The 26403-nt window shown below is 38.8% G+C and overlaps 1 protein-coding gene and 1 long non-coding RNA gene across 2 annotated transcripts; one reads left to right on the top strand and one right to left on the bottom strand.

Annotated features, from left to right (window-relative positions):
* Positions 1–336: 336 nt before the first annotated feature.
* LOC135495890 (uncharacterized) lies at positions 337–3021 on the bottom strand. Its single transcript, XR_010448609.1, has 4 exons — positions 2785–3021; positions 2358–2433; positions 2080–2150; positions 337–1859 (listed from the first exon to the last, which is right to left on the bottom strand). It is a non-coding gene; the product is annotated as an uncharacterized LOC135495890 (long non-coding RNA).
* Positions 3022–7255: 4234 nt separating this feature from the next.
* On the top strand, positions 7256–25858 carry LOC135496374 (E3 ubiquitin-protein ligase TRIM71-like). The gene has a single exon (XM_064785664.1). The coding sequence runs from the start codon at positions 7750–7752 to the stop codon at positions 10054–10056; it is 2307 nt and encodes a 768-aa protein (XP_064641734.1). The 5' UTR covers positions 7256–7749; the 3' UTR covers positions 10057–25858.
* The last annotated feature ends 545 nt before the right edge of the window (positions 25859–26403 follow it).

The following is a 26403-nucleotide window of genomic DNA, read 5'->3' as shown; positions in this document are numbered from 1 at the left end:
CACTATTCGTCACCAACATGCTTGATGGGTGGTGCCATCTGCACAAAGGACGATGAATTAAATAACTGATGTGACATTGGGTGATATGAATAAAGACTAGCAAATGCTTTTACTTCAATTTTGTACAGAAAGGCCTAGTGTAAATGTACATGGAGTTTTAGATAAAAGCATTGCTAACCTTCTGTCACAAATTCTTTCAAAAACTAACAAAATACCCCCAGACATATCACCCATTGTCGCTGCATTTGCAGGTGTCCACATCGAGGAGTAGATGATGTCACTACATGTACCAGGGTTTGTACTTTCATATACAGTGGACCTACTTCTTGTGGACACCTTTCTATTGAGGACAACCTCTTTAATAAGGACAGTAGTTTTTGGTTCCAAATTGGTTGTTTCCATTCAACTCGACTTCTCAGATTAGGACACCTCTCTGTTAAAACAGCACTTTTCAGTCCCTGGGGCATTTCTGGAAATTTCATGCTATAGAGCAATTGGTTCAGCTAAGTGACAAGAACAGTACTATAAGACGGTTTTAAAAAGTTGAAAATTATTTATTTAAATGACATATGAATGGTTCAGCAGTAATTGGCAGTGTGCATTATGTAATGAAATATGATTTACATAATATAACATTTTTGTGACAAATAGTACAGATGATGGATAAATCGATACAGTGGATAGCTGTTAGAATATGCAATACATGCAATAGCATTTGTTTTTATTGAGATTTTGCAAGAACCAAGTGGTATTTTGACAAGATAATTGAAAGCCAATAACACTACAAGAACATGACTTCAATACATTGACATTGTAGTACCGGTACTTGGTATACTAAAAATATTCAAAGATGGGTATCTTGAGTTAAATGTCAAAGTACAAGATGTATGAATGAAGGAGGCACTCGGGTAAGAAATGGTGCCGCTAATGAAAGATTAGAATTAAGACATATCTCTGTATTTCATGTGGTGTACTGACAAATGGTGCAGTTTGTTAGCAATTTTGTACATAGTTGGTGTGTCATGTTTATTCATACATCTTGCTATATAAAAGCGAGTGAGAGAGGCATTGTGACATTAGAGTGTTGTATATATCTATAGAATATGTGACCCGTCACAGCAAAACCAGGTACATGTCGCACAGAAGATGAGCCTAAATGACACCAGGAGATAATGGAAGAAATTGATGTGCTCATATTTTACAAAAGGCAGACAATAGATAAATGAACAAACAGTCCGTCTCAACCTGCCAAGCTCAGAGCGACATGTGCCTGGTTTTGCTGTAACGGGTCACATATACAAAGTTTACATAAAACAAGATTTGTATGTTTATTTAGGAGGAGTACAAAAGTTGTATATAAAATGCCGACTTCATAATGATTTATAGGACACAAAATTTGACATGACAGCATTTTATAAAATATGAATAATCTATAATGAGAATAGTTTTGTAGCACCAATGATTTGAAAAAACTGAATTTATTTATTGCATGAATAGAACACAAAAAACAGGATGATTACATGACTGTCACATGCGTGAAATATATTGTCATGGATGGGCATTGGGAACAAAAAGAATTGCTGTTATCAGCTGCATTGGTAGCGATTGCTTTAGCTGATTTTCAGAAACTGACAGGAATGAGAATGTTGATATAGTGTCAAAAAAATATTTTTATAACATACATTGCATTCAAATAACACTAAGAAGTAGACGAGTACTAATTTCGCACACTTGAAAATATATGGACATTGACTGTCACTGGTAGTGGTAGTAGAGTAATTACATGCCATCAGCAGCACTAATTCAGACAGTTTTCGCTGTGCTTCAGTAACTGACTGGAATGACTAAGTTTGATTGTGCTGAAATGATACATAATAACGTACATTGCTTAAACAAAATGATTACAAGATTTGTACTGTCTTGAAATATATGGACAGGGACAGTCACTGGAAGTTTGACATGCCATCAGTTGCACTGCTCCCGACAGTTTTCACTGTGCTTCAGTAACTGACTGGAATGACTAAGTTTGATTGTTCTGTATTTGCCTCCATTTGGATTTTGTGAACAAAAGTTACTAACCTTGTGTAATTGAAGTGTCGAATTCGCCTTGGTCGAAATGATAATACAGTAAATAAATCTATTGAATGTTGCTGAAAAGAAAACATTTACTACGTTAGAAGCCATGTACATGATAACACCACCACCACCATTATCAATATCATCACAAGTCAACTGGGGAATATGTGTGATATTTGTTCAAAACTTGCGTATATGGTATTTGCAGGTCTATTGTATTGTAACATATTTTTCACTTTCAAAATTAACTTTTTTACTAGAAATTATGAATCAATACTAACCGTAAGAAGCGTATGAAATTACAGAAGGCCTTCGTCGAAAAATGTAATGTACTTGTACTCATTCGTGTCATTAAACCTGAAAGCAGCACAGCATAACAGTGAAATTACCGTGACATCAATGGATGTCAAACTAACGTAGTGACGTGAATTTGAATTCGAAGTGCACAATTTCACAATTAAGGTTTTGAACACATTGAGAACTGAAAAACTTCATACAAATGCTTTCACACCAATGATATGATTGTGGCGCTCCTGATGAGGTATCGCCCTCTGCTAAGCAGCTTTGGTCGTAACTAGGGTAAATGTTTTTTTCAAGTGATATGAGCGATGCAATACCTTAGTTACCACCAGCGCCACGTAGCAGTCAATGAAGTTGTGCTGGTACTCCATTAACGTCATGCTTCAAATTTGAAGAAATTAATATTACCTTCATCAAGTACGTAATATTACACCAGGCCTTTGTCGAAAATGTAGATCTCGGAAGTCTAACTGTATAAATGAAAGAAAACATCAATGTGACAATATGGTCTACTATGTATGAGGGGGAGAACGGGTATTTTCGGGACACTGGGATGGGCCGAAAATAACTGTCGGGATTCGGGATAGACACCCTTATTTTAGCGGGATTCGAGACAAGCCGTGTTTTGCGTCACGATTCGGCTAAAATTGCTTATTGGGAAACGGGATAAGCCTTTTTTCCTTACGGGACGTCGAGACAGTTACCCCCCCCCCTTCCCCGTTCCCACCCTCATGACATGTAGCAATGATTGTAGGCCTATTTTTACTCACAATCTATTTTTTTGTAATTGATAGGCCTACTGGTAGTATCAATGTGAAATATGCCACACGTTGGGAGCATGCAAGGCCTATACTTATAGTACAATACACCATCATCATAATCAAATAAGTATTTCAATAATACACTGTCAACGAGAGTGAATGTTCAACCATCAATCACGTGCATTGTAGTGTACATCACATTCGAATTTCAAAACTACCACTTATTTTTGCCGTGAAACTGACCTGAGTTATCGAAACACCGTCACCCCTTCGAACGGATAACGAAAAGAGGAAGAAGCAGGTCCGCATTTATCGAAATATTGCTAAATATAATTGTCAAAATGTCGACCAAATTACCAATTAAATCACAATAAACTTATCAAATGTTCACTCATGCCTTTAGGTGAAAAAATACTGATTTTTCAATCATTCTCAATTTTACAAATCACCAATCACAAAAAGAAATAATGATGCAATTACCCAAAATAGATGAGATTTGACCACTGGTATAATTCCGCCATCTTGGATATCGGCATCGTCACCACCACTTCAAATTCTAAAGTCTTATTCAGGCCTAATATGTGTCACCTGCTGTGGTAAAATGGCTTGTTTTATAATAAATAACAAAATATGATCTTTGTAAATAAAATCGGAGATCTTCTGGTGTGTTTTTATGTGAATTTATTACGAACTATCAATGCAGCGCAGGGCAGCCATCGTGTTCTCATGCGTAGTGGCGATGCGATAGCCATCCGCGGCACTGCTTTTCAAGATGGTGGCAATTGCCCAGTGCTAGAGGCGTTGTAACTTTGTAAGGAAAATTGAGAGCAGGCCCCTAATGAATGAACTCTCAACGATATCGATATATTTTCGTAATTCCAGCACAACTGTTCAACAATGAACGTCCACCGACAATCCCACTTAACGAATATTAATATCAATTCATATCATGTATCTTAAAACGCGTTTATTTCATTTTAAAAAGAGTTATCGAGTGAACGATGACCTACTACCGTACCCTCGAAATAAACAGCCAAAATGACCACAAAAACACCTTTTTAGAAAAAAACAGCGATTTTTACGAAATAAATGTCATCAGAGACGAAACTAGACACTAATTTAGCTAGGTATGCACAGTAATAGTACCTGAAGTGATCGATTTCAAGGAGAAAATACACTGAAAACAACTTTTCAGGAACAGAAATAAGATCACATTGTGAATAATAAACCGCATGATTAAACCAGGTTCATACTTGCTTTGACTTGATGAATGACGGATCTGCGGGAGCTGGTTCAGGGGTTCCAGCTGTAAATCGTCCCACGCCCCAAAAAAAACGGGCGATATTTTAAATTTTACGCAAATGCCTAGTTCCAATTTCTTAGCTTAGATGGCGGTATACCTGACAGTTACGAAATATGACACATATGGATTTACCGTGGTTCTATGTTGTCAGAGTCTTTCTATACATTGTATAGAAAGTCTCTGATGTTGTTTATCTGCTGGGGAGAACCATGTTCTTCAGAAATGACTTTTGCCGTGAGACAGTAGACCGGCCTGGCCCTTCCCTCTAATGGATGTTCCTTTTCGCTACTTGGTGCGCCTTGTCCCCAATTGTGTCAGGTTCTACGTGGTGGTCCCATGTCTTCTGGATGTACCCTCCCCCTTCATAGCGCACCATGGCAGTGTTGCTACATAGTGTACCAAGTCCATAACCCTTTACTAGGCGTACTCTGTCTGAAATATTTGCGAAATTGTGCTTGCTTTCAAAGTCCATTTTAGGCTACTTTTACCGAATGACAACTTGTAATTTTGATGAATATCGAAAGCGTTAATAATAAACTTCACAAAAATTCCCTTCCAGCGGCCATGTTTTTTGTTGTTGACGTTTTGAGAGGTGTTCAGAAAATCCGTGATATTTCTTTAACTATTAAAATTATCGATTGTTTGTTGACATACTCATAATCTTTGTATCACCCTCCACATAACAAACTTAATCTTTTATTTAAAAAATGTTTTTAAAATATCTTAATTTGCCTTTGAAGTTGGTCTGTTTTTTCTTATTTCGAATTCTGAGAATTACAGACTTCTATTTCATCAAAATCAAGGTACTAAAATTTTATTTTTTTCAAAAATTTCTTTCTGGGCATATGCGGAAACTGTTTCTGATCTAATATCACTTTAGATTTCATAAAAATCTCCAATAATAAAAAAAATGAGCGCCAAAAAACGAGGTCTGTAAAGTCTTTGGTCTGTAGAATATGATGGACTGCCAAGTCGACCAGGAGCCGTCGCATGGTGACACTTGGTGATGAAGCAGGAATAAACAGCCTCAGAGACTCAGTCACGTCACGTTATTTGCTGTTTGCTCCGGGTCGTGGGTTGGTTATGACCAAATTTTAGCGTTCCGATAGACCGGGACGACTTTCATCCTTCCTGCGAAGCACTGCATGCACGAGGATGCACTGCCGTTATAGTAATAGTATTTTATGGTTTACAGTTTTTTTGTCAAGCAGCCAATTTCGATATTATACACATTAAGAGTTGTTGGCATCGATTCAATCAGATCATTATTCCAGAGACACATTCCGGATATGCTTTGACAAAACCCACACAATGACATTTATATTCAGTGTGTAAAATTCGGGACATTCATGAATTGTAATTTGTTCACCTTTGCCAAATTAAATTGCGACGACGCGACTTCTAAAACACTTCCCGCGCGCATTTAGGAGGCCGTATTGACATTGCATGCAGTTCAGTCCATAGTATGGGCGGAGGCTATGGAGGCAATACTGAAAATAATTGAACAAAAGTGAACTGAACATTTGGTAAAGACAAATAACTCAAGCAAGTGGAACCACGTGGACGCATCTTATTCCCGCCAAATTTCGTCAATCTTTCGATGACACTCCCCACCGAAAAATGAAAGCTATGGGGTGGATGCATCAAGGAATGTTCCCAGGATATTTGATCTTCAATCCTGTTTTCTCGTGCAAACACGAAGAGCGCGATAGGAAGACACAGGTACAGGTGGCATTATTATGTAACTTCCTGATCTGTGTATCAGGATAGCGGATTAAAAACAATCAGTGGTTTCTTATCTTTGTGATGGTGCGGAAAGCACACACCCACCCACATCAATGAATGTCCATCCCTCGCCCGAAGTCCATCAATGCACTCTAGGATGCATCTTGACCATCAAGGGTTTTACATCTACGGGGGACAGTTGGACCATGCAGTCATTATGATTGTCTTTCCTCAACGACAGGACGAGATGACACCAGTCCACTGCGTCTGGAGTGTACACTCCGAACGCAATGGACATTCAATTAATTAGGATGACGCAATGGACTCCCCAGGGAGTCTACCGGAGTGTAGTCCGGTACTTTTTTCAGAGAATGGAGATGGTGATGATTATAGCTTTAATATCAGAGTAGTCCATTTCGTCATCTCCTTCGTAGCCTAATATCTCATCAGTTAGGGTGAGGGACGAGGCCGGTGCAATGCACATCCATTTTGGCATAGAAAATGCATAGCAATGTCAAAACATTGAGGATGAGAAAATGGGGATAAATGGTTATAGTTATGAGTATATGACCTGTGAGTATTAGACTCCCTGGCAGCCCATCGCGTCATCCTTATGGTTAGGAACGAGGCCGGTCCACTACGTCCGGAGTGTAGAGCAGTATTGTAAACCGGTATCCAGTAAATTAGAAAATGACAATTTTCGTGATTATCATTGTCTTATTCACTTTGTCGAAAATACCGTTGTCTAATTACTTTTGTCTAATGTACCGGGATTCTTGTGAACCACCTCAACTGCGGCCGAATTCTCAGTGAAAGCAAAACTCAAAAGAACCAAAAAAGCCATTGCCCTGGCGTAGCCTTAGATACTTGCATAACTGTGTAATTATTCCGTAAGTTACGTAATATTGTTCAGCGATCCGGCCTTCCCGCCCTCGAGTGACCTTGGTGAGCGCACATTGGGGCCACTATTTCATTCATGAAGCATTGTCCAGCGAGGGTCGGAATTCTACGCTCGAAATTAGAGGGAAAAACTACTATTTCATGGTCCTATATTTGATAGAAAGTGTTTTATGCATTGGATACGATATTCTGGATTCTAGTAAACTATTTCAAAGTCGAATTTGTGCTTTTAAAACTGATTTTAGCGAGTAAATACAACAATACTCTGGAATTCTGCTGAAGCAGCGCCACCCGTTGATTGGACGGTAATTGATTGACAGGGCTCTTTAAATAGGTGGCCACGCCCACCCGTAGTAAGATGGCGCCGTTGATGTCGACTCGTAGTGCATGCCGTACCACATAAACACGAACATTTTGGCCCAAAAGAACATAGGAGGCCCGGTTGGTCAGATCTACCTCATAAATTAAGATGTTGTGGTACCTTCACGCTCAGTCTCTACCTCAGGGAATATGAAATCAGCCCGTAAACAGTGCCGTTTTTAGTGTTGGACATTTTGTGAAAGTGTTCATGTATGTTGATACACAGTGTAATGTACTGCACTGTGTGTAATCGGATTGCTCAGCTTGGCCTATTTCCTGTACTACCTCAACGTCAAGTCCAAGGCCCAATGGTCAACGTCCCCGATGGCAGCAGCATACCCAGAGCAGCTCGGCGACAGGTCCACATGCCAGCTTTGCCTGGATCATTTAGAAGACCCGAAAGTGCTGCCGTGTATGCATTCATTTTGTCGACGATGTCTCGATGACCTGGCTTGCGGGGGTGAGGACAGGATAGTCCAGTGCCCCACGTGTCATCAGAGGATGTCCTTAGGGGATGCGGGAGTGGATGGATTACCATCAAATTCATTCATAAATAACATCAATAACATTCTTGACGTCGTCACTCAGGAAGAGGAATATGAATCGCCTCGGGAACTCGAGAAAACGCGCTATTGCAGTTCGTGTGAAGACGGGAGTAAAGCTACCTCACAGTGTCGTAATTGTACAGAATTCTTGTGTGATAAATGTGTGCGTGCCCATCAAAGAGTGCGTCTCACCAGAGATCATGAAATAGTACGCTTTATGTATAACTCTGTAACCAGTAAACCTCAGCCACAGCTTGTGGCCTCGCCTATTCAACCAGTCTCGGACCGACCTCCTAGTTTTTGTAGTAAACATGAACATGAAGTATTACGTTTGTATTGTGATACTTGCTCGCAACCTATTTGTCGTGAATGTACCATGAGTGATCACCTCAGGCATAGCTTCATCTACCTCCAAGACGCCGTCGAAAGTTCAAAAAGTATAACATTAAAACTTCTATCAGATGCTGAAGCGGGTATATCAGCAATAGAGGACAGTATAAAAGCCACTCAGGGAATGGCAGAACAGGTCGAAACGCAAGCTCAGGCCGTCGCGACGGAGGTGCGTCAAACAACACTCCGTCATCTTCACGCCCTTGAGGACCGCGAACGTCAGCTCTTGCGGCAAGTGGAAAGAATTCGTCAGGTGAAGGGCAAGTCGCTTCATTTGCAAGTTGAGGAACTGAAAAAAGGTTTATGTGGTCTGTCTGGCACCGTAGAAAAGGTTCGTCTTTCACTGGAATCGGGTACTGATGTTGACGTCCTTAAAACCAAAGATGATATGGTTTTGTCAATAAACAACATGCGGCATCTGAGAAACTATCTTCAACCTCATGAGGACAATTATATTGTGTTTACGCCACCAGACGCTGCACTTCATGTCGCCATCTGTCACATGGGCTTCATCAGTAGCAGCGCCTATGCTCCAAATTGTGTGGCCACTGGCGACGGACTGAAACGCGCCCTCAAAGGGAAGGTGACGTACTTTCAAATCGCAGCCAAGGATCATCACGGGGATGCTCGGATGGTGGGAGGCGATCCAATCGATGTGATAATTCAGAGTCCAGAGGGCGTCCTGTATCGTGCAGAAATCGTTGATCGTCAGAATGGAACCTACACTGCGAATTATCGTCCGCAGATCGAGGGTAGTCACATTATCTCTGTGACAATTCATGGTAAGCATGTTTGTGATAGTCCTTTTACAGTGACTGTTCGCAGCGGGCGAGATTACACCAAACTTGCCACGACTGGTTTGCCGGAATTCGTTTTTGGCGGCGAAGGCGAACTTGAGGGTCGACTCTGCAGGCCATGGGGAGTCTGTTGTGATAAGGATGGTAACATCATCATTGCAGACCGTTCGAACAATCGGGTTCAGATCTTCACCTCCAGGGGAAAGTTCATGCACCAGTTCGGCTCACCAGGATCAAGAAATGGACAGTTTGATCGTCCAGCTGGCGTGGAAATCGATGCGAAAAACCGAATTGTCGTAGCAGATAAAGATAATCACAGAGTTCAGATTTTCACATTTGAAGGTGTTTTTCTCCTCAAGTTTGGTGAGAAAGGTGGTAAGAATGGGCAGTTCAACTATCCGTGGGACGTGGCGTGTAACTCTGAGAACCAGATCCTTGTATCAGACACACGCAACCACAGGGTTCAACTTTTCACACAAGATGGTCAGTTTCTGAACAAATACGGGTTCGAAGGTCCGTTGTGGCGCCATTTTGATTCGCCACGCGGTGTTGCCTTCAACAGTCTCGGTCATGCCTTTGTAACAGATTTCAATAATCATCGTTTGCTTGTGATTCAGCCAGACTTTCAGTCGGCACGGTTCCTGGGTACAGAGGGTTCCGGAAATGGTCAGTTCATGCGACCCCAAGGTGTTGTGGTTGATCAGGAGGGTAACATCATAGTTGCCGATTCCAGAAACTACCGGGTCCAGATTTTTCAGCCAAATGGCACGTTTTTGTGTAAGTTTGGATCCCAGGGAGGGGCACCAGGTAATTTAGATCGACCCTCTGGGATCGCTGTTTCACCAGACGGCTTATTGGTCGTGGTGGACTTTGGCAACAATCGTGTTCAACTGTTCTAGGTACCAGTCTCTACAGGTGGCTAACCCTTGGACTGAGGTGTGGAGACAATATTTTTGTCCACGCATCCGGGGTGACCGGAGACAGGGTAACGATTTTACCAATGAAAAAGCTTGGCTTGACAGTACTCATAGATGAGTGTCGCTGTACTTCTAAGGCTATACCAATTTGATTGTTCAGTTTTAGGATTTCCTGTGGGCAAAAATTAAAAAAATATAATTTTATATACGTTCCAAGTCAATTTAGGATGCGGGGGTATCAAATCACTTGAAGATCAGGATGTGTGAATTTTTTATCTAATCTAGTTAACTTGCTGGTGTAATACTTTTTCAAGGGAGAATTGTTCTCAACAAAAAAGAAAGTGGGTGGCAGTAATGACACTAACAGTAGTGTTGGATAATTCTCTGTAACACCAGAAAGCTGTGGCAAAGGACATAACGTTTGAAATATGGTCTTTTTTACCATCGGGTCGAAATTTTTTGAAAAACAAACAATCAAATTGGAATGGCCGTGTGATGGATATTTTTTATGAATTTTTTCTTTGGTGAATAACGGTCGCCCCAGTCATTGGTAAATCTGCCCCTGAGAGTGAGAGTGCGATACTCTCATCATACTATGTGTGTGTATTGGAACTCAGGAAAAAACCCATACTTCTTGCTCAGGTGTTATACAAATTATTTCAAACGCCAAAGGCAATACTTTATCTCAGGGATTCTTCTACGAAGTAATATATTGATGTAGTATTAATTTCAGAAAAAGTGTACGGTAAATGAGAATAAGGACAAATGTGAGGACTATTTATTGTTGATTCGGTAGATAGCACAGATAATGAATAATAATAACATAAATAATGGAAATGGTATTTGCTATCAATGCAAGCATACTGCTGACTTTTTCGTTTTTAGAAAGTAGCCTTCAACGTTTTAGTGACCGTGTCATTTTTACATGTCCGTTTTGGTCAATATATTTAGCTTCTGCGCTGTCTCACAGTAAACAGGTAGTTTTTAAAAACGGTACAGTTTTATTTTATGTTCAGAATCGATGAAGATCAGAAGCATGCGGGAGAGGGAGAGTTGCTCAGAGTTTAGTTAAGTTGTTGACTGCCCATTCTTTAATCTTGGTCAAGTGTGGTTTGAGGGATTCGGTGAAATTCCAGGTCGTTGAGAAACTTTCGACGCTAATGATAGCTTCTTATGATTGTTGTATGCCACAGCTTTTTTTCGCATCAAGCATGTTGGCTGTCCTTGGCTGTTTTGAGCATCATATCGCTGCACCTTCATTGAAAAGTGCCCTGCAAACGAGCAGTTTTTTTCGCCACGCCCTGTGTGACTTGTGACAAAAGTCTGTCATTTATGGTCATGATCATCGCAGTTACTGTGACAAGAAGCCGTCAGTCGCCGGTTTGACTCGCGATCCATATCAAATCAGTTTGAATGCAGGTGACAGTTTGTTCTTAAGCCGTAAAAATGGCCGGTCGCAGACTTTTCGGATGGGGACTGTTGCTCATGTGCCGGAGACCTTGAGATGGTTTGGAAACCTTGTCATGATAATCGTCATAGGTCGTAGCGATAGAAATCACTCGTTTGCGGGCAATAGTAAGTAACTTGTACATGTATACTATTTTGAAATTCTTTAGAAAATCAATTCACTGAATTCATTTGCATGATGCATTCAGGTTCTAATTGCTTTTTGGACATGAAACAGCAATTACATTCTAGGCATTATTCGAAATATTCAACGTTCTTCAGGTTTTTGATTGAAGTTGAACTACAGATACGCATGAAAATTGCATTAATTATTGAACTAACACAGCATACAGTTTTTAAAAAAGTACTTGTGACTTTCGCCAACATAATTTTTTAACATAAAAATAAGTGGGGAAGAATTCATCACTTTAGTGAGGTTTATAGGGGTAAAATATTCATTCTTGTACGTCGGTACTTGCATTTTTGTTGCATCTGAACATGGTTTCGATAAAAAAGCTCAGAACTAATACTGTTATCAAACCAGTTCAGCATTGATTTTGGTACAAAATACCTTAAATTTGGTCGACTTTTATTTTTGGCAGGGGATCAAGTCCATGTGGATGTCCATCAAAATATGTTTGAAGTTGATATGATTCTAAAACGCTTTTGAAAGCCGGTCTTTGTCATTGTTTTGAAAATTCAGAAAAAGCATTGAAATGAACTTAATTTTATCTTTTTTGCATTGCCTACAAGCAAAAGTCGAATTCCTTCTCCCGTCATTTACTGACTTCTCCCAATGTCAATTGTTGTACAACTTTTACCTTGGCTTTGAAATATCTGATTATCTCTTCAGTACGACTCTCTCGCTACTAGTGAAACCAACATCCTCCTAGTTTGGTTGATCTTTAAACAGCTGGACAACAGGATTCGTCTATATGCTTCTTTATTGGATCAGTCTTGCTGTACATAGATTATTGTGGACCTCGCCTACTCCGATCTATCCTGATCTCTCTAGAACTAGGAATCAAGCTAGAATTTATATCATTTTGTGTTTTGTTTTAGGTTACTAATGACCAAAATAAGGAACTCAATTCAGTGGGCGAATACGCCAAACATTCTGTCGTCACGGGGTTGTTTCTAGAGAGACTAGCTTTAAGTCCTAGCAATCATCAACATTCTGTTGGTCATATGTATCGAACCACAATATACACCTACAACTTCTAGGAACTTGACCAGTGACGCAAGGGTAAAGCGAAGTCCAGCTGGAAGTTTTGGCATGACTTTGGTCACCCGTGTTGTGGTATCAACATGGTTATGTCGATGATCACCATACGTAATACCAACATGGAATGCCTAATCCAGTTCCTTGTTATAGAAATACAAGCCTAGCAATGGTTCTAACATAGGGCTAACAACACAATTAATAAATGACAATTTAACTAAATTAAATACAACCAAATATACCCTCGGTATCACTAGGGTCCGCTTCCACCACAGATCGTTGCAGTTTCCGCTTTTGCAGGTGTTCAATCATATCAGTTACAGTTGTTGAGACAATATCTGGACCTATCTCGAAATTAATCCAACGTCGGCAAAAATCCCACTGTGTTCATGGTCAGATTCCCTTATAAAGTCTTGTGCAGACAGTATTCTTACAAGAGGTAGTCTAAGTGGAATCCATTCATCAAAAAAATCAGTGGTTCAGTGATACCAATTGCTCTTACTGAATATATATGTATGACTTCTGTTTTAAAAGCCATACAGAATTCATCAATCCATCTGTCGTTGTTCTTGTTCTTTGGATATGCAGGTTTCTATGGAAACGGTCGCTTGCTTAATATTGGTTGTCCTCTCTCAGTCTGTCAGTTATCAGAGAAGGGAAAATTGTTTTAAAAAGTTTTTGTGGAGTGATTAGTTTGTTTTGTTGAATTGCTTTATTGAAATAGAATTTGTTACATACATGTATTTCAAACTCATCGTCAAACTCATAGTTTTAAGTCTAATATTTTTGTCGAAAAAAAGTGATAAGGACTTCTTTCAACATTCTGATTCTTTTTCCATCACAAAAAAACTTTCTTTTTGATTGCACACTCAGTTTTTATTCTACTGCCTAAGGATGACGACCTCTGCTTCTGCTTTTAAACCTTTTTATTCAAGAAAAAATGTCATGAAAAAATTATGTCTAAATTTGGTCAAAAGGTCAACCAGAGGAGCAGTCGCAGACTTTTTTCCTTGATTTATCTTCTATGAAAAACTCAATTTTGCGTATTTGCTTTTGAAATACAATGAAATTTTGATTTGATTAAGATGGGAAAAAACTTCAGATTCTAACATGGCCCAAGGACAAGTATTCGGGAAGTGTTTACTGGAAGGATATTGGATTTTTTCCTCACAAATTGTTTCCTCTTTTTTCTTCCGACTATCATTTAACCATCCAAAAACAGAAATGTTTGAATTCTTTTTTTGGCCGGAAAATCATTGTGATGGAAGGGAATAGTTGCTAGTTGCATGTTTACTGCTGCATTCTTGTATTTGACTAGCCCTCTTTTTATAGCCATCGCAGGGCAGGATTATTTTCAGTCAACCACAATTTTTTTTTCAATTTCATTTTGATTTTTTCAACTATCATAACACCAGTTTCTTAGCTGTTAAAATCAAAGCATAATAGAAAAGACTATTTGAGGCGCTTTAGCATGGTTTCAAGAAATATATTTGGAAAAGATGTGTTTTTTTGCTCTTTGAAGTAGAAGGTACATGTATGGTGGAGCTTGTGATGGCCTCTTCTGCATAGTTAACTTTCAGTTCAGGAAATTGGGGTTCAAGTGAACCCTTTCCAGAGTCAGCAAAACTAATGAAAGAATTTGACTTTTGTATAATTTTAGGCCTAATGCATTGTAGTATCCCCCATTCATGTTTTGCAGAGAGCAGGGGCCTATGTCTGTAATACGTGATAATATCCTGTTGGCTTCAAGCCCACATGAACAAGTTCTGGTTCTCTGCCAGTGTGGCATGATTAGGCGAATGGATAGCTGCATGTATGTTATGCAGGCGTATACTTACATGCGAGCATACATGCACCCATGGTAAAAACTCCTACATTATTGTATTATGCATAACATATGAGCTATTACTCAGGATGACTTAAGACTAAAGTACGATTATGTAATCCTATCAGTGTATTTAGTTAGTCTTTGATAAATATAGTTGCTTGGGCTTCAGAATGAGGTAATTGGGCAAACATTCTTTCTGGTTTTTGGCATGAATACAAGTTTTGGTTCAATTGAAGCTTGGTGGTCTTCCAATAGCATTCCGCGAAGATGACGTCACTGCAGCTGCTGCCCTCTATTTCCCCATCGCTGAATTACAGGCAATGTCGGACAAACATGCGGTTTCGTAATGGATTCAGGCTTTCTAACTAGGGCAGTTAGATTCAATCTGGCACATGTCCGAGTGTTGGAAATACTACATAATTGTTCTGAATATTTCTCTCTCTGACTCCATGGTATCATTCATGCTAAAAAAAGATGCAGGGTCAAAGATAATTGACTTTGAAATAAGCTCAAATGCGTAGAAATAAGTGTCGATGTCCGACTGTCACGTGACTAAAACGTCAACAATATCTTATGCAAATGACCTTGTGAGCTATAAATAGTAACGTCGCGGGATGCTATTCTAAAGAATGATCATGTAAAGAAGAACAAAATAACTAAGAGACTTTTCATGGTGGCAGCACCAATCAGGCCAAACCAAAGAATACTCTGTTTAAAAGTCATACATGTAAAGAAAAGTTATTTTGCTAAACGTCAGAATTTGGTCATGATGACACTGACTGTAGGACAGCTTTATAGACTCTGTTCAGATTTTCTGATATCTGATATTTCTGGCTTGAATCAGGTAGGGCTATGTGTCTCATCTTGTTTTGGATCCCTCCATTTGGCCTACCCTCCCATTATGCAGGCCATTCTAATCTACTGTGAGTAATGAAGGGTTTTCAGTTATGCATTTCTATCCCCTTTGCCATGGCAACCAATGCAAAACATTACATTAGCAGGAGCCCCCTCAGGATGGATTATTTAACTCTTGGTAAGGCAAAGGAAATGTACTTTCTGTTTCTGCATTCTAGGTCCGTTAAACTTTGTTAGTTAATTCTTGGTGAGGCAATGGAGATGGGTTCTCTGTTTCCGGAGTTAAGACTACAGGCTGGCACAGAATTATTTTCGGTTGCACAATAGAAGTCTATTGTGTATCCATTGTGTGAGGGAAAATATTTCTGGGCCACCCTATAGAGCGTTGGAACTCTCTGTGTTCAAGGCCATGGTTATGGGTTTTCTGTTCCCGGGGTTTCATGTCAACATGTTTGGAAGTCAGAGATGTCTTATTTGGAACTCTTCGTTGAGAACAGAGGTGGGTTTGCTGGTTTTGGATTTCAAGACCATGAATTTGTATTCAGCCCAGCCCAAAGTCGAAGTGGCTTGAGGAATGCGTTTTCTGGTTGATCAGTGTCAACTTTGTAACTTATTTTCCAAAAAAAGGCAATGCAAAAATGAGGTTTACCATCCTGGAGATGATACATTTGGACTTGAACTGACAATGAAAAAATGAGTGTTCTTCTCAAGTAACATTGCCTATAGTATGGTGGTGCCATCTATCCAGGACAATTGACAGAAAAATATCTCATTTCAATGTTTTCACTCGGCACAACTTCAAGACCAATGACGATGGGCAGCCACGACTGATTCATTCACATGCTGTTCAAATTTTTTGGCACATTTTAGTACCTCAGGTTTAGTTTATCTCACAGATCACAAATTTTTCATTGACAATATTTTATGAATTTTCAGAATAAGGTAAAGCAGAGCTTGCCAAAATAGAATCAGTGAACCTGCAGCCGCAGGAAAAAGGCAGACCACAGTGCAATGTTCTGCAGTTGTCGATGGGCATTATTTGCTTTAACCCTTTCAGCTCACAGTGATCTGTAATGGCACTGTTCATGGTTGCTTCAAAACATGATTTGTTAAGCCTTGTCAAATATTCTTTTTTCACTTCTCACTTTTCGCACCAATTGCTTATATTATATTTCTGCTGAATCATGGTTCACTAATTTTTGTATTTTTTTATCAATTGGAGCATTTTATGACTGGATCACAGGTGGTAGCGATTCAAAATCGCCCGCCATGTTTTTAGTACACTTAGGTAACTACTGCACTTTTAAAACTGTGATGACCAAATGACGCTTCTTTATTTACAGCTTGTCCCGAAAAAAACCCATTCAGTTTCTAGTGCATTGCATACAAGCAATTTTGTTGCAGTTGTCGTTGTAATAATTATTTGCTGTAATGAGCAATATAAAAATCTCTGCAAGTAAAATTTCTCATCACAGTGAGCTTTCATAAAATCAAACAATTATTATTTTAATCGCAAGTCAGGGAAAAAACCCATCTGAAAAATATTGAAGAGGAGTCGTCGCAGCTTCAGTTAAGAGATATCAGTGTTGGTTGGTCCCAACTTATAAGTTGCATTAGTCTCCAGCTAGAACGATTTACTTAAATATAAAGCTAAGCATTTTACCTCAAACATGTCTAAGATTTATGACAAAAAAACCACTCAAAGTCGTCTTTTCATGATTATCATTTAACTCTTTGTAAATTTGTAAACTTGTGATGCCCTTAAAGAGGCTTTCATTTTAACCCATGCAAACCTTGCAGAGTTCAACTTTGCCTGCATCTTAATGTAGACCTGCTTTCAATTTCATGTATCTCGCTTAATAGGGTAAAAAAGCACAAAATTGTGAGTGTTCTTTTAAACTGCCATGTCCCATGCCATATAGAGAGAGCTTTAAAAGTTGCCCAAAACAGGCTGCTATTAGCATCATTGAAAATGATAACCAATGTTCATGGTGTGTGTCAATATTATTGGCTATAGGCTTTATTTTGTCCGTGGTTGAACCATGAAACCGTTGGTGCATGATTTAGCACCCATGTGGTCTGAATCCAAAACTTGGCCATTTTGATGCAAATTCAATTGGTTTGTTAAGAAACCCAATCATATTTTAAATTGTTAAAAATCTACAAGTTTGGTTGGATATTAGTGAAACATATAATGCAAAAACAGGATTATATTTGGACACAGTCCTTCAAACTTGAATTTGTGTGACTCCCTGAGTTTTGTCAGTCACTACTGTCTCAAAGAAAGATTTCAGCTTTTGTACTAAAGTGGTCAAACAGAGTGGATGGCTATAACAATGTGGTCCATATTTTGTAATACTGTTAAAGGCATTGACATGACTGTATCATGTTAAAATGCTGTTGCTTTTATTGAGGGCCTTAAAAAGGTTTTTACTTTAGTAGTGTGTTGGTTAGTTTAGGAGAATTTGACCTAGTTTCTATGTGACCATGACCCAGTTCTATGTGACCTTGACCTACCTTTATGAAATCCCATTAAAAAGTTTTACTCTGCTTCTGTTGTACAAGCTTCCTGGTATGACCATCAGTATATTTGGCCAAGATTGCAATCACCCTCCCCCCCAAAAACAGTTTTGTTGTTAATATGATCATCGTAATCAAATGGAATAACTACTGCGAGTTTTCATTTTCACTATTTAGATATTTTGCAACGAGTTCACCTTCAGAGATAAATTCATAGCTGCTCTTTGAAATAGAAAGCAGGGTAACTAACCTTGGTGCAAAGAAAAAGTATGTTATTATAATGTTGTGTATTATACACTTAGACTTACAAATGTATTCTGTGGTTTCAGGTTATGTTTTTTAAACAAGAATGTTTTAACAATGATATAATGACATGAAGGGATACAAAATCTGATGGCAAATACACTTTCATAAAATCTCTTCTTATTATGGTGCAGATACAATGTTGTGTCTAGTTTTCTTGTGAAAAATGAAGTATATTTGATGTCAAATTATATGAATATCTGATATGTGTGTGTGAACTAAATTGTTTCTTCTTTCGAACTGATATATTTCTCTCTTTATTGGTCATATAATTGAAAAGTAATTGATACTCTGCCGTAGTTTCACCAATCTAGGACTGTTTTTGATCATCCTAGGAACAGGTGAAATTATGCGAATAGTCTTTCGCTCCTATTTAAAATGTTCATGTTGGCGACACCAAGTAAGTCCGTTGGTCATTACAACATGTTCTGGCTTGGCTCTTGTGTAGATTTCTTTATGATTATCTAAGCAGTCTTAGATAGGTGAAACTAGAGTAAATATACAACCACTGTTTTGACATGTCACCTTGTGAAATCAAAGTTTTAATTGTCACCAATGATTATGCTTGGTAATTGATTGTCTTTGTATGCTTATGCCGTATTGTCTTCATGATACATGGTGGTAGATAGAATTCAGGCAGGTACAGTTGTTAAGAATCGCCAAATAAAAATCTGTTGCTTGTAATAATCCATTCTGCATACCGTGCAGGGGTCATTTACATGAGAGAAAGACCCAATGAATCCTATTGCTAGCTAAATTGTTTCGCGTGAAAGTGGCCAGCTAATCGGTACTTGTATTGACTGGTCCAGATTCAATGGAGGAAAGAGTGAAAAGGGCGGAATCTCAGGATAGTACAATCTTGCATCTTGACAGTGCATTGTTGTCTAATATAAAGATTGCATTGGATTAAAAGCTTGTTGAAAGACGTCAAGTCTATTTCAGGTTTGGCCATTTGCGGTATAACCTTTGTCAACTGAATCATCTGTTATCATGGCAAAATGTACAGCCTTTTTGTCTTTATCTCTGTTTCGAACTATCTATTTCATGTGAAAAATATATTTATGAGATGGAGAGCCGATTTATAGTTGTAAGAATCCTTTAGCAGTATTTAGCACTGTGCTAGCAGGTGTTCAGGTGCTAGCAGGGATCAGGTGCATCAGAATTTCCCCCTGTGATTTCTTCTCAACTGAAGCTGTCCTGAATTAGACTAGTGTTTGCAGTATTAAACCTTCCATTATATATAGTTCTATCAATCTGAGTGATATAATTGAGATGTAGTATCGGTTGTACGAGTAACTCTGTGACAGCCTTTTAGCAAGAATAACGGCGAGTCTTTCACATAAAGTATGTGTGAAACACATTTGCGTGATATTGTTGTGTAACTCTTTCCCCCCAGTTTCTGCTTGCAGTTATAGCCTCAAAGGTATATGTAATGACGAGGCAATAATGTTTGGTCCGACGGTTGAAAAGTTTGCTTGATATTTCTCAGACCTTGGATTTCTGTTCACTTCTTCATCTTCGTTGGAGTTGCTTGTAGGTTTAGTATCAGGCGTGAGCCAGGTGGGCCAGATTAATGTTTGACGAGTGACCAAAAGGTGTCTCTCCCAGTATCTGAGAATTTGATTTGAGCACATTATTGGGTGGTTTGCCTCATATGGATAGAGGGCACGACCATATTTTGTTTTTCGAGGCGTCAGTTGAAAACAAATTCAATTCAAAATTGTACCAGAGAAAAAATCTTGAAGAAAGAACAGCTTGAAAAGGTCCTCAGAGAAAGCAAACTTTTGCCACATTTATTTTATGCAGACTTTGAATATATACGGGTGTATGTAAACTTACTTACCTCAAAAGAGGACAATTTTACCTCTCTTTAGATATCAATGTTGTGGAGAAGAAATGACGAATATCATTGCCTCGTCGTTTAGTAAAAAAACAACAAAAAAAGGTACATTTTTGTAGCTTTGCATCTTGTGTATAACTACTGTCTATAAAACTGCTGACTGTTGACTGTGTATTGTGAATATGCTTTTGCTCAAGTGAATCTAGAAAGCTTGGCACTTTTCTATTTGAAGACTTGAAATGAAAATGAAGAAGAATTTCTTAAAACTCCCAGTTCAGCTGTCCAAGAAAATTAGGCAACTGAAAATAATCTGCTGGAGACTTTTGGAATGCTATGATAAAATTGTGTAAAGTTTTTTTTGTTCAAAAGATCTAAACTTGCAACCAGTCTGATGATAACAAAATTTAGGATCAGTTTCCAGAAGAGAATTATTGTTGTGTTGAATTTTCATTCAGAATCGTGAGAAATTTCTTCATTTTCATTCTTACAGCTTTCAGAAAGGTTGAGCTGTTTTTTGGGAATGCGCAAAACAAGCATTACATTGGTGATTTGATTGTCCCCTGCCTGCAGCAGCGCGAGGAGGACTCGAGATTACCGGTCATGGTGGTGGTGGTGTACTTCTGACAGGTTTGAGGAGTAATTATCCTGCCGTATACTAAAAAACTGAAAGGAAAGTGTGTTATGATTGTGGTTTTTTTGTTTTATCATCAGCTTTGAAAAAGCATTGTAACTCAGGGCTACTTTGCAAAGCAATATGTTGTACTTCAGGGTCTTCTTGTGCACTTTTTTTGTTGAACGGTACTCAGAACCAACAGACTTGATGTCTAAAATTCACAAAGTGGAAGTTTGGTCAACTTTATTTTCACATAAAAATTGATGACATACACTCATTGCACCAGATTGTTTGGTGCCATAAATATGACTGATTAAAAAATGAACGCATTTCTTTTCTGGTCAGTTGGCGAACTGCAAGGCAGCATTAGGTATTTGTTATAAAACAGGAGAATTACTGGTAATTCTTCTAGTCATTAATCATGTGTGAAAAATAAGTCGCTCCCTGTTTTGATAAACCATGTGCTTTTTTGGGTGAAACTCAAATGCTTGCTATGGCTCTGGCGATATGGTGATTGAACATGAATCTGACTGGATATTTTGAAACAAACGAAGCTTCCGCGTATTTCTGATCTAAAACCCACCAAATCTACTGATTGCTCAGTTTGGTTGGCGCCTTTTTCATTTCTGGTCAGTGCTTTATCCTATCCACCATCATCCTGGTCTTGACCTTGACATTGATCTTGACCTTGACCTTGTCATTTCAAGAATCATGTTGCCAGTGTTACAGGGTCAAACTCTCAGTTGCCGTCTTTGGAAAAGACAAACGCAGAAGAAGGTGCATGCCACAGATTGTTGTCTGTATTGAAAATATTTGTCAATTGGGAACATTTTTCCTCCTCCCAATTAAAAGAAGGAATTTCCATCGATGTGCTGTCATTTTTCCCAGCACATTGTCGTTTATTTTGTGCCGGAGGATCTCCGTCTCTAAGAGGAGATTTTTGGGTGTCGTGGAGCATCCTCATACTTGTCAGAAGTACCAGTAATGCTGTTTCGTGCCTTCCCCTCTTTGCTTGCCAAATACGTGCAGGACATTTTATTATTTTTCAAAGGAGTATACGGGTGTCTGCTTATGTTTCCAGTATAGTGCATCATTATATGTAAATAATATTGTGTATCTTGTGTGTGTAGACCTTTAGAACGCTCTGGTGTAGTCTTTTTAGACATAGATCGAATGTGTAACACAGGGTCCTCCTCTCACTCCCATCTTGGTTTGGGTCTATGAATGTGCAAATCTAGAGAACGGGTTTCTCTGCTTTAGGCTCTGGAAAAGTTAGTAAGTCATCCTCCCATGTAGCAGACCTTTGGGGTCGTTTCTGAAATACATTCCCACAGGTGTGAGTGTATTTCAGAGGCAATCCAAAGTCCTGATGTGGGAAGATTGAGAAGTTGCCTCTGCAATGAATTCATTGTTCTGTGAAGTCTTGCTGAATTGATGGACAATTGAGCCAGTTGATGAAATGCCGTAACCTCCGGTTTCTGACTAACAGTACAAAATGTTGCTCTCAGTCTCGGATGTACGGCATGACTTCTGACAGCAGTGTACATACTGCTGCTGGTGATGATGTGTCCAGGCTCCCAGTGGCTTGCATCACTAATTTCCGAGAAGCATGCAGTCTTACTTTGTAACAATATGTCAAAGACTTTATGGGTCAGTCAACCTTGACGATACTAAAGGTACCAACATTAGCATTCTGCTGAAGGCAAAAAAACTCAGTGTTGCAAATTTTGATTGGTTTCATGTGATGCTGCTTTTTGCTTGCTTCACACTGATTACCTCTGTGCAGCCCGGGATGGTTTGTCAAGGTCAAGATGAGATTTGGGAAAAGAACCCTTTAGAAGTGAGATGTTGGTAGGTGAAATCCAGTCCTGTATCATGATGTACTCTAAATCACAAGCTAGGTGTATAAGACACGGCATCCAACTTTCCCCAATCAGTTGACTTTGGGAATTCGTGAAAAGATACTGTGTTTTCTTTCATTCTTGGTAATTTTTACGGCAAAGATAATTGAGTGTATTCTTCATTGTTGGATTTGAGCAATTTTTGAGATTTCAAAAATTAGAATGTCACCAAATTAAGGGAACCCTTTACCATGCATGTGATTCAGAGTATTATATTTTTTTGAAGGAGATCTATTTAGTTTGTTGGAATCTGTAAGTGTAAAATTAGTAAAATATGGTCTTGGATTTCGTGTGGTAGTTGTGTATGTCTCACTTTCTGTAGTGTAAATCTCAAAATTTTATATCGCATTATCCTTGTCAGTTATAATTTTCAAATTTTAATAGATTTGATTGTTGATTTACGTTTTTATCATCTCATTCGGTGATTCGATCACATTTTCATCAATCTATCGGGATGTGGTTGCCCATGTTGAGTTCTGATTCCAGCTTATTGTTGTGGGTGCGGTCCTCTTAAAAGTCAAATGAACATCACAGCTAAAATGTGTCAATGCAGAGCGATTAAGGTAGTTGCTTTGTCGCTTTTGAGGTGTAGTTCAGCATGTTTGACACAGCTCCATAACGCTTTTCCAAAGCTAAATTGCACAGCAATGATATTTGATATTTTTGGCAATTTTGACCCAACACCTGCACTGAAAGCTTACTCTTAAATTTGGCCTCTAAATGTACCTGATGTAGAACGAGTGGTAACTTGTAATGTTTCTGTTCTGATTACTAACTAGCAATGGGTGTTTGTCCAACTGTTGTCTGATACTGAGTATAAAATGTTGTCCTTCCAGTCTTTAAAACCTTGGACGAAAGTGACAGGTCCCTTGGAGTGGATGAAACAATTCAATTTTACCAGGTCCCCTATGTTGTTTATGACGATTTTAGTTCGTGAAAAATTTTGTGAAAAACTATTTTCATGGTGCCAGCTAGGAACATGACCGGCCACCTGATTCTATCAAATAGAATTACATGTACTTTGATCGAGCGTTTGATTATAAATCGTCGTCTTTCCAATGTTATCATTCTTCATTGGCCGGTCATTGTTGCAGGGGGTGAACAACGCTTTGTCAAAGTGTGTAGCTTTTGAAAATGAACAAAATTCTTTGAGCTGCTTCTTCTTTTTGAAATCTTGAATCCTAAGCCATGATTGTTTTGAGAAATTGTTTTTAAATAGAACTTAAACATTGCCGCTGTACAGTAACTGAACTTGACATGGAAAAAAATTACCTATATAATGGAATACCAGTACAGTGGACACCTCCATTAGTGGACACCTCTGTTAGCCGGATGCCCTCTCTATTGAGGAAAGTATAATGTTGGTCTCAAATAGGTCGTTTCTATTATATTTAACCTTTGTAATCAGAACACCTGTCTGGCATTTGTTAGTCACGAGGATGTCTCAAATTTTGAACAAACAGCGTAGGGGTTGAAAATATTAAGCGACAATGAAGCTAATTGCTTCATGTCGTTCCTTTTAAAACCTATTGACAACACCCACCGCATACAAATTTTATTTGTAAAGGTGTATTTTCACCTTTGCAGTATCATACAGGTAACAAATGTCTAAAATTATTGAAACATCTCAGATTCCGCGCTCTATAGTTGATGTACCCACGTATTGTGTCTCTCCTAGATCATATACTGCATGTGAACCCTCTTATTTGCTGTGCTTTCCTTTAAAGGGACAGCAAATTGTGCAGAAAGGATTGAAAATTGAAACATGGGTCACTGAATTTGGCAACTTTGTCAACAGTCCCAGAAGCTAATTTCCTAGCTGATAAATTTTGGTCTAGGGTTAAATGGTTTTAGAAGTATATTATATGATAATTTGTGGAGCTTATGAAGTGCTCACTGTGTCGAATGTAGTCAACAATTTAAATTAACCACGTTTAAAAAAGGTTTTGCCAAGGAATGATATCAGTGACTTGCAGATGACTGGCCCCTTTCAACTTATATCAATGAATAAATGATTTTGTTAAAATTTGCATGCATTTATCATAATTCAGTAAATCATAATCATAATGTACTGGTATTGTAAATTATATTATTAAATAGTTTTTGTGGGGCCAGTCAAACTGCAATTCACATGTCGATTTATACCTCAAATCCAAAAAATAGGTCCGAAATAATTTCCTTGACAACACATCTGGTTCTCGGCCAGTTCATTTAAAAGGCACCAGGTGCCACGATTTCTTTTACTAAGTGTGAAAAACTGTATCATTTTAGCAGTTGCTGCATATTCATCAGTGTATTTCATGGCAACTAGAATGCTATAACCTGGACAATGTTGTACAGTGTGTACAGCCGTCCTGGTTCTTCTAGTTCGAGTGAAAAACACTTTTGGCCAAACAAGTTAGTCTGTTTCTTGTCATCAGAATTATCAACAATTGACAATAGATTCTTTTATTTTATATTTGTTTGTTAATTTGAAGTTTTTGAATGAGAACACAATTGTACACCTAGTATATCCCCAACTAAAGAGAACTGTGTACAGTGGTGCCTTATCTTGGTGCCCATGTGCACTATGTACAGCCCTGCCTCACAGTGGCCAAATCTAGTCTGCTACACTCTGAAAGTTGTTATTCGTTCTCAACTAGGCAATAGGCGTATTTCCTGGAGATTGGTGTAAAAAAAACACGGACGAAAACACAATGCAAGCAGGGTGAGATCAACTTGACTAGAGCCCTCTTTCACCAATAGCGTTACTGTAAACTTGGCCAGGTGCCACTGCGACTTTCAAAGAGGACAAGACATGTCCTGAGTTTACATACAAGTCCAATGAAAGCAGGGTGAGATCAACTTGACCAGGGCCCCGTTTCGCCAATAGCCTTACTGTAAAATGGCCAGGCACCACTGCGACTTTCAAAGAGGACAAGACATGTCCTGAGTTTACATAAATGTCCAGTATCACCAGGCGTGCTGCACCAAGGAGAAAATGTCAGTGTAAGATTATGCCAACAATTGTTTTGTGAAACTGACCACTGGAAAACATTCAGGTTGGCAAGAAACAGATTAACTTAGAATTGGTTCTTATTTAGCATATTTTTGTTTTTCTCAGGTTAATATTAACTGTATGTTCAACATCATCTACTACTAGTATTAGCAATATTGTATTACGCTAACATTGCACCGAGTGACTTGTTCTACCTCCAGCTTGTGTTTCGGGCTTATGAAAATGTTATGAATAAACTGTAAGTTCTAAAGGACAGAATGCTTTCTTCTTCTTTATCAGGAGTGCTCAGTGTCTTCTTGGTGCTTGAGCTAGCTGGGCACCAAACGTAGGATGGCCAACCCAGGTGGTGACAATCAGGTCACCTCTGTTACGTAACCAAGACCCTAAACTATTGACTTTTGGTGTCTTGTCCTTGCCCTGGCATCACTCTCTAGAGATAATGGCCTGCGGGTCGGGATGCCTGGCATAGACACCACACCGATACAAGGAAACACAGCTTTACATATTTCAAAGGACATTGGAATCAAAGTGAAGTGACTTACCAAAGGTTGCAAATGATGGACCTAGTGAACTGGACCTAGTACATCAATTGATTGCTCCTCCACTACAGTGTGGACAATGGTAGACTTGTTCTATTATAACAAAAAGTCTGTTGACCTCTAAAAGTGTTACATCGGGTGGTCCTTTCCATTCTTCCAAGAGAAGTGGACTTGTTCTGACTCTGCTGCATTAGGATGTACACTTGCTAGCCCAACATAACAAATAACATAATAGTCAATAGACTCGTCCTTCTTGTAAGAGAA

This window comes from Lineus longissimus, chromosome 11, assembly GCF_910592395.1.
Source record: "Lineus longissimus chromosome 11, tnLinLong1.2, whole genome shotgun sequence".
Taxonomy (NCBI): Eukaryota; Metazoa; Nemertea; class Pilidiophora; order Heteronemertea; family Lineidae; genus Lineus; species Lineus longissimus.
The sequence above is the reverse complement of the archived record's forward strand: the minus strand, read 5'-3'. Positions and strand labels throughout refer to the sequence as shown.